At 41.5% G+C, this 9,810-nt stretch overlaps 1 protein-coding gene across 1 annotated transcript; it reads left to right on the top strand.

The window, feature by feature from the left end:
• Positions 1-1,875: 1,875 nt before the first annotated feature.
• On the top strand, positions 1,876-7,797 carry NOL7 (nucleolar protein 7). Its single transcript, XM_053466873.1, has 8 exons — positions 1,876-2,057; positions 2,343-2,403; positions 3,281-3,336; positions 4,023-4,063; positions 5,597-5,660; positions 5,992-6,113; positions 7,165-7,242; positions 7,388-7,797. Exons 1-8 carry the CDS (start codon positions 1,933-1,935, stop codon positions 7,450-7,452), a joined length of 612 nt encoding a protein of 203 aa, XP_053322848.1. The 5' UTR covers positions 1,876-1,932; the 3' UTR covers positions 7,453-7,797.
• Positions 7,798-9,810: the final 2,013 nt, after the last annotated feature.

The following is a 9,810-nucleotide window of genomic DNA, read 5'->3' on the forward strand; positions in this document are numbered from 1 at the left end:
GATCCCAGCCACTAACTGTGTCTGTAGTGGCAGATGTTGGAAAATGAATGTTGTACCAAAATCTGCTCTGATGCAACAGATCCCCAGAACCTGTACTGCTGCTGTTACACCTTATGTTGTGAGCATTGGGTGTCTAATTGAGCTACTATCATCAACATCTTTGAAATCCAATGAAAATGTTTCATATTGTTGTTTTTGCTTACAGTTGTTACACTTGTAATTGTAATATCCAAGCTAATAAATTTGTCAGCGTAATAACCACTGTAAAGCTACTGTCATTGTTTTTTTTAAAAAACAAATGTAATGCATTAGTTTCTCATGATTACTCAAACGTCCGCTAAGTACCCATCTCTAAAACATTAGCATCTCTAAGTCGTTCTAACGCAGCAATTACCGTATTGGCTCGAATATAGGCCGCACTTTTTTCCCCCACTTTAAGTCTTTAAAGTGGGGGTGCGGCCTATATTCGGGGTTTAGCGCCCGGCCGGGCAGGCAGCGGGGTTAGAATACAGATCCCCCGCAGCAGTGCAGGGGACCTGCATCCTACTCCCCGATACGCTCAGACAGCCTCCCCTGCCAGCACTTCCCACGGGGGGGCGGCACGGGAGGTTGTCTAAGCGCATCGTGCGGACCGTCCGCACGATGCGTTTTACCTCTGCCCACCCCCGACTTACCGGAGCAGACTCCCGGGTGTCTTGCGGGGCCGGCGGGAGACATCTACGCAATACGCGTATGCAACTTCCGGTACCGGCACCGGAAGTTGCATACGCGTATTGCGTAGATGTCCCCCGCCGGCCCCGCAAGACACCCGGTAAGTCGAGGAGGGGGGGGGCAGAGGAGGACAGTGGCAGCATATCTCGGGGGGGGGGGGACAGTGGTAGCATATCTCGGGGAGGGAGGACAGTGGCAGCATATCTCGGGGGGAGGGAGGACAGTGGCAGCATATCTCGGGGGGGGACAGAGTGGCAGCATGTTTTTTGGTGCTTTTTTTAAAGAAAAAAACTTTTTCTTTAAAAAAGCACCAAACTTTTAGGGTGCGGCCTATATCCGAGCCAATACGGTATATAGAATATAGAACCGTCAATGTTTTGGTTCGCACACCGGGCCTTTGTCAAGATTGCTGTATGGCACGATTTACTAAAAAAAATGTTATAGAGAAAGTTATATTTTCTGCAGAAATCTTCGGGTGCTCTGATCACTGTATCAGTGGCTTCCTCAATGCAATTAGTTCCAATTTGTTACTGATGTGTGTTGTAACACGTTACAATAATAATGTACATACACAGGAAGAGAGTGAAAGAGGTAAGGGAGTTTGTATGCATGTGTCGGTGTTAGCATGGGTGTGAGCATGACTGTGTACATGTGTTAGCATCAGTGTGTATTAGCATGAGTATGTATAAGTGTGTGATGAAAGCATGAGTGTACCGATGTTTGTATCAAGAGTGTGTGAGACTGAGAGTGTGCTGAAGGGGGGGGGCAGGGGCAAGGGGCCAACGGGAATATATAAATAATAATAGTAAATGTCTACTGGTATGTCTGTGTTAAAGGGGCATTGCCAGTGTGTATCTTTTTTTTTTTTTTTTACAAAAGTGAAAATACATGTAACACAAAACCCAAGTGTGCGCCTCACAATGTATTCAAGTGTCAAAAAGGGACCCATTTGTATTGGGTCAGTCAGTTAGTAGTCTGGGTAGAGGATGTGTATTTTTTGAGTTTGTGACCTGTTAATAGCTAATTATGATTGAATAATGTAATCAGTGCGATGTAACAAATACATCCTGCTCTTCTTACATACAATGTTTCGTGCGGCAGTGAGTACACCGCCTAGCCAGCAGGTGTCGCTGTGCATTAGCGAAGTGGTGCCAGTACGGCGTGCAGGGAGGCTACGTGTTTCCGTTTCCTGTTGGCTGCGGCTGTACACAGAGCGGCAGCATGAGTCCGGATGAGGAGTACGAGTCTCCGAGCGGAGATGATGAGGCACCCGAAGAGGTGACTTTTCAGAGCGCTAAGAACCAGGCGGAGGAGAACACGAGGAAACGGCAGCAAGCCAGCAAGAGGTAACAAGAGAGTGCCCCGTGCAATCCTCTCCGGTTACCAGACCTTGGAACCACTACTCCTCTTACTAGACCTACAGGTTCTGACGTTTCAGTGTATCGTGTATGTTTTTGTGCTCGTCCGCACGATTAGTTAGATCCCCCGATCCATTTTGGGGTCACAGTAGGTAACCTCCAGCAGTAAACCAGATGAGAAGCTATAAGCAAGTTTGTGTATTTGGCGCAATGGGTTTTTATTCAGTGCCCTTTGGTTCTTTTAGTTTATTTACGGTTTGTATGTATTGGCAGGGAGAAGGCACTGCTGAAAGAGAAGAGAAAACTCAAGGAGGAGCTGTTTAAAGAACAAAAGGTAAGTCATAACTGAAAACAGAAAACTTTATTTCAATTGAGAAAAAATACTACGATTGAGAAAAATGCATTTTTTTTATTTCCTTTTATTTGCCAACCTGCCCCCCACATATGCCTTAAATGCCACTCTGCCCCAGACATGCCTTATACCCCCAATATGCCACTCTGCCCCAGATATGCCTTATACACTCCTATATGTCACTCTGCCTCTCTGATATTCCTTTTAACCCCTATATGCCACTCTGCCTCTCTGATATTCCTTTTAACTCCCTATATGCCTCTCTGATATTCCTTTTAACTCCCTATATGCCTCTCTGCCTCCTTGTTATTCGTTTTATGCCACTCTTACCCTCCCCAGACTTACCAGTGCTTCCCTAGACTGGGACAGCCAGTGGAGGTCTGTGTGATGCGCGCTGACAACCTCCGCTGCTGCTGCCGGCACTTCCGTCGGGGCTTCTATGAATGAGCAACGGAAGGTCATGTTACGCTGGCACTCCGTCAGAGAAGCCCCGGAGGAAGTGCCGGCAACAGCAGAGGTTGTCTGCGCATCACACAGTCCTCCACCGGAGAGGAGGATCCAGGTCCCCTGCAGCGCTTGTAGTCAGACCTCTGAGTTTGGATTAGAAGATGACCTCAAATAATAGACGTGGTTATTTTTCAGAGCGTTTGCTTTAAACGTTATATAGCGACAGCCGCTTCTTACAATACATCAATTCAAGGGGAATGACAAGACTAGAATTGACAGACTGTCTGTACTGCACTTCTGTGTGTTGAAGACCCATATTACTTAAGTCATGTTATTGCTGTCATTGCTGTGTGTTTTTTATTTTATTTTTCTTCTGTTATTTCCAAACTTACAAATCTTGTCTTTTCTGTAGAAGAGGAAGTTGCTCTCTCAGGACATCCTTCAGACCATTGCTTCTACTCCAGGGCCGTAAGTGTCTTAAAACCTCTCAGATCGTGAAACTTTGTCAAAAAATAAACCCTGTATACAAATATCTCAGATTGAGGTTTTAATTTTTATGGAACAAACTTTTTGCACATAAAAACTACATGTGTTAAATGTTCTATCCTGACCCGAAGGCTTTTACGTTGATGTTAAAGCTTCAGCCAACATGCCACTTTTCTGCTACTGATTGGCTGCTTCACGCAGCCGGTCATTGACGACTAATGTTGCACCATGAATGAAGAGGGGCTGCAGCTTCTAGGTCATGTAGGCACTCTTTTCATATTACAGTACTTTAGAGGGACTGTCAGGGACATTAGACTGTCCGGTCTGTCAGAAGCACAGCAGAAGCTTATTTGGTATGTGCCTTTTAAAATGCATGATGAAGTCAGGGAACTGCAATGTCAATTTTCCCTTAAGTGAATAGCCCACAAAGGCCTTTTTTGGAGAGAAAAACACTTCAGGACATGCCACATGAGTGTGAAAGAGAGAATTTCTGTCCACAAGACTGTTGGAAAATAGATTTAACTGTGAAATATCTCATTAAATGAATCTTTGCTGTAATTGTTTACTATTTCTATGGAAACTATACTTCTATGAAATACCCGCCTTGTTTGACATAACACATAAATGATGCTGACTAAAAATTCTAAACACTTTTGTCCCCTTTATAGGGAGGAGAAGCCTAAAGATGCAGTTGAGATACAGAATCAAGGTAGGTTGGCATGAAACACACCGCTCTCTACTTTTGTGGACAGAGGGTCTTCCAGACAGAAGGTTCACTTTTTAATAGGGAATAGATATTAAAAAAGAAAATCACTTTGCATACAGAAGGTAAATCAATTCGTGTGCAACCCACAAAGCTGCTCTTCTGTAATATCTTAATGGCCCGTCACTAAAGGAGCAAGTTTAAAGAAGTGCTCTACATAATGGTACAGAAGCAGAATATAGAGGAGCACTCAATGTGTTAGTATTGTGTGCGCTAAGATTCCTGCTAATATACTCTTTAACATTTTGGCGTCTTTTCTGAGAATTTGCCGGTTAATATGTCTTCCTATTTTAAAACACAAAGCTTTTTTTTTAAAACGCATAAATAATGTGAACGATAATATCAACAGTACTCACCTCTTTAGCAAAAAACAAACACCTCCATGTAGTCCCTGAATAAACTGAAAAGGACAGACTAATTGTAGACCGAGAAATTAAAAAGCTACATGTGCCCAGGTCTGGACACATCGCAGGACCTATTGGCTGCTTTATATCTTTTTGTGAGTATAGCTGAATCTTAAAGTGTAAGAATTTTGTTTAGTGTTTTTTCTGTGAGCATTTCTGGTTCTATAAGCCACACTAACCAAAGTACTTGCACCTCTACATTTAGCCAGTTTTTTTCTCTTGTGTATGTGCTGTTTACTGGGATTCATCGTACTAGATGTGGTATGGGCACTTGGTACATATCATTGTTCTTCCACTGGGAATAGTTCGCTTTTAGCGGTGTAGAAAATAGAAAGCACTTACCATATTTGCTCGATTATAAGACGAGAGCATTTGCTCTGAAAAATATCCCCCGTCTTATATTTGAGGTTGTGTTATAATGAGACCTCAAATAGAGGTCTGACTACAAGACTAAGATCCAGATCCCCCACAGCGCTGCAAGGGAACCTGGATCCTCCTCTCTGGCAGCTGGTGGACATGACCGGTCCTTCCGGTGCTCCATCATAGAAGTGCCGGCAGCAGCGGAGGATGTTTGTGCGCATTCCACAGCTGGTGAACATTTGGGGGATGCGCGCAGACTACCTCCGGTGCTGTTACTTCTATGACAGAGCACCAGTGTGACATGACTGAAAAATCATTTTTCTCAAATATGAAAAAAAAAGTTTACGTGTGAATTAATATTTACTAGTAAAACGTTTTTCCTATGGTGTTGTCTTATATTCAGCCTTTTTCCTTTGTTCCTAAATGAATATTCAAATTTTTGGCGGTCGTCTTATAATCGAGCAAATACGGTAAATTAAATTCTACAGGTAGATGTACATAAAGTATGATGTATATTGCAATACATGTTCAGCTTAGTTTATAAAGCTTGCCCGTTTGGTGTAGTTAAAAAAAAAAAATGGAAGTTTTACTGTGCTTGCTTCGCTCAGAGGAGAATGATTCTTGGGTACAGTGTCACAGACAGAAGTTCTAGAAAGACTACATAACTTTTCTTTTATGTAGTGATCATATAAAATAAACTTTTCTGTCTTTTCAGATGATACAGAAGCAAAGAATCATGCCAAGAAAACAAAGGAAAAGAAGCTGTTGCCTAAAAAAAGGTGTGACATTCTGATTCCTTACACTCTCGTCACTGAGAAGCAAAGCCCCTGTATTACATCCCCCTCTCTATTGACCTATCTTCATTCGTTTTAAAAATCCTTTTACCTCCCATGCCTTCTGCTACACGTTTTATTACCTCTCCCATTAAATATATTTTCTTTCCTATTAATAATGTTAGGAAACTACTTCCTTCCTCTTTCATACCTATTGCTTCGGCGAGCATGTGCTAATAATGCCACTCGCTTTTTCCTATAAAAATAATAATAAAAATAAATGGATCAGGCTCTCTCCTCTTGCCAAAATATGTGTGTTTTGTATATGTTATCACAGGCTGCAAAACAACTACAGTGTAGTGCATTTGGAAGATTACAGTATGATACAGCTACAAGAGCAGAAAGCAAAAAAATTCATTCAGAAGAAATTGTATGGCAAAGGAAAAAACAGGACAACAGGTAAAGATGAAATGATTCATCTCTGTTACATACTGCATTATTGTCAGTAAGTTTTCAGGTGCTTATAGGTTATCTTGGTGCCTTTTTAATTTTATTTTGTGGTATGCGTTTTCAGTAACAGCTAGGTAAGTAATGCAGATATTTGCAACTAGGGCTGTGCTGTTTAGTCGTAGGCACTTTACTCATGGCTTCTACCAGAAGAGCCTGTGTTATACCTGTCTTTGGTTTCTGACTTACCGTATTTGCTCGATTATAAAACAAGGTTTTTTCCAGAGCAAATGCTCTGAAAAACACCCCTCGTCTTATAATCAGACCTCAAATAGGTCTGACTATGAGTCCCCGCTGCAGGGGACCTGGATCCTCCTGTCTTATCCCCCCAACTTACCGGTGCTTCTGACTCCCGGTGTGTTGTCCGGGCAGCGTGTAGACAACTTCCGCTGCGGCCGGAAGGAGGTACGGTTAGTTGGGGGGGCATAAGGCATTTCTGGAGGCAGAGTGCTCTGTGATATGCCTTTTAACCCCCTTGCCACTCTGCCTCCAGAAATTCCTTTTAACACTCTTTACGCCACTCTGCCTCCTGAAATGCCTTTTAACCCCCTAAATGCCAGAGTGGCATATAGGGTTATATGGCATTTCTGGAGGCACAGTGGCACATAGGGGGTCTTAAGGCATATCATGCGGCACAGTGGCATATAGAGGGTTATAAGGCATATCATGGGGCACAGTGGCTTATAGAGGGTTAAAAGGCATTTCTGGGGCAGAGTGGCGGGAGCAGATGTGCATAATAAAAGGAAATAAAAACAAAATATTTTTCTCAATTGTTTATATAGTTTACATAAATTAACATTTACTGGTAAAACGTTTTTCCTATAGGGTCGTCTTATATTCAGGCTTTTTCCTTTTTTTAATATTAAATATAAATCTGAATTAATATTCAGATTTTGGGGGGTCGTCTTATAATCGCGCAAATACGGTATATATTTGCTCTGAAAGCAATGATCATTGTGCATTGGATTTGTCATATAGATTTGCTTTGTTTCTTACCTTACAGCCAATGAATTTCTGTCAATGACAAGCAAACGAGAAGCATTTAAAAAACCTGCAGTCCTGTTTACAGACAGTAATTGGGGTATGTTTTTTTTATCAGATTCTATTGTATTACATGTTACCTCCTATGATTGTGCAGTATCATTGCATTTTTGAAAAGTTTTAAAATGTATATTTGCATGCCCTTGCTTGTATAATAAAGCCCTATACTTTAAACATTTTATTAGCCAAAGATGAGAAGATAAAAGCAGAAAAGTTCACCGTTGCTTGGAGAAACAGACGAAAACTGTGAAGTTACCTGGAAGAAAGGTGGATTTAATTTAAAAGGACTAACACCTTAAACAATATTGTTTCCCAAGCAGGCACAACGCTTTTTAGTTTGTACAGCGTTTATAGACTGATATGAAACATCTTGCATTGCTTTGGTCAAAGACTAGCCAAAATTCCCTGCCCTCTCCTTCGCATTGTTTCTTTTAAAATATAACATGTTTATGGGATGGGGAAGTTGCTGCTATTTGCTGTACAGAAAGTGAATGTTTAGTTTTATATCTTACCTAGTGACTGTGTGTGTGTGGCACAACCCTGTTTTCTTTCATTAAAAAAACCAAATTAAATAAAGTTGTGAGTTATTGCTGCAGATCCTAAACCTGTATTTATGTACGTAGCAAGGTGGCATTGAAGCCATTTAAATGCAGTGTATGGTGTGTTGGGCTTGGTATGCGGTGTTATGCTGTGTGGAACACAATGTATCATCATCATCGCTGCCTGGCTAACCTCACAAGCTGTAGAAATATGTACTAAGCAGTTTAGCAAATAATGGCAGATGGCTTGTGTCCTCCCCCCTCACTCAGTCTGACACAAGCCAAGGATTTAGGCCACTCCGAAAGATGTTAGGCTGTTTATCCAGAGTTGTTCTAAGCAGCTTGCGGAATTGGTTTGCCAGTATCATCACTGTACTCTGACTTTCCTTTTATATTATTTATGGTAATTTGGCCCAAACTGATTGGAGTATAACATAATATCCCTTAAAAAGTGGCACTCCCTAGATACAAATTTACCATGTCATTGTCATGTCTGGGTCTTAACATTCTTTATGGTCTTGCGCTGTAAGGTTTTTGGGCAGAAAAGGTAAATTCAGACATGTTGTCTGTTACTTTGGGACATGTTTTAAAACGGCTTTACTTTTACAGCTGCTTTAAATGATTTAGAAACATCTACATGATCCAGTGGATAGATACAACTACAGTAACAATGTCAGTGGAAGAACATGTTGACAGTTTGGTAATGGAATTTGAAGAACGTTACCATATGGAAACAGACGGCTGACCCTTTTGACCTGCTGTACAGGAGGCTTATTTTTTGGATATAGTGTTCAGACAATCTGAGCAAAGTATCTCTGCGAAAGAGCAAAAAACATTTGCACATCTTAGAATAAGCAAAAAATACCACTCCATACAGACTCTCAGAGCGGGAGGGAGTAGTGTGTGTATGTATAGTGTATATACATTGGCAAGAAAAGCGAACCCTTTGGCATTACTATTGTCCATATTTAATACATTGTTCAAACATTGTGGGTTGGAAAAGGTATGGGATTGGAAGTGTTTGAGCCACTGTGGCATAAAAAATTGAGTTTGCAATTCTCAAGAAATCCAAAATGAAGCACAGGCTTAGCACTCAAATGATAAGGTGAGTTTATTTCACGCAGGCAACGTTTCGACACACAGGTCTTTCTCAAGGCTTGGATGAAATAAACTCACCTTCTCATTTGAGTGCTAAGCCTCTGCTTCTTTATTTTGGATTTATTGAAGGACTTGGTGGTACCCTGGCTCGTGCACCATCTCACTACTGAGTGCTGCATTCCAACCTTTCTTTTTGTGTATGTAATTCTCAAGAGGCATCTGCTGATTTGAATCATGCCACACACAAAAAGAAATCTCAGTAAATCTCAAGAATAAAAGCGTAAAGCTGGAAAGGGTTAACCCCTTAATGACAAAGCAGTAATGTCAGAGTATTCATCAGTCCACAGAAAAAAGTGGGAGCCCAGCCAAGACGACTCCAAGGGCAGAATGTGTAATGAGGTAGAGTAGAGTAACAGTTTAAGGCTCAAAGGAATCCTTGGAACTGGAAAACATGAGTCTACCGTATGCAAAACAGAACAAGCATTTAGTCCATGACAGGACAGCAAGAAGGAAGCTGCTGCTGCTCTCCAATTTAACAATGCTGTTCAGCTGAAGTTTGCCAAAGAGCACCCTGACACTCCCCAACAATGCTGGGCAAATGTCTTTTAGACTGATGAACCTAAGGCTAAATTGTTTGAACACGTAGCACTACATGCCCACATAAAATCATCCCAGTGGTAAAGTATGGTGGAGGGCAGCTTGCCTTCAGCAAGAGGACAATGAAGTCCCAAATTTAACAAGGTATCATACAGGACAATGTCAGTTGAAGCTCAGTAGAAGTTATATATGCAGCAGGACAATAACTCAAAAACATCAAAGTAAATCTAATACCGAATGGTTTTAAATGTAAAAATAAAAGCCTTTTGGAGAGTCACAGTCAGACACTAGGAACATGTCCCACAGTGTCACCCCCCCAACCATCTTATCAATGCCATCATAGCCTCCAAGTTTCTTGTATGAGCCATCTTTGA

The sequence above is a fragment of the Spea bombifrons genome, chromosome 5 (assembly GCF_027358695.1).
Source record: "Spea bombifrons isolate aSpeBom1 chromosome 5, aSpeBom1.2.pri, whole genome shotgun sequence".
NCBI lineage: Eukaryota > Metazoa > Chordata > Amphibia > Anura > Pelobatidae > Spea > Spea bombifrons.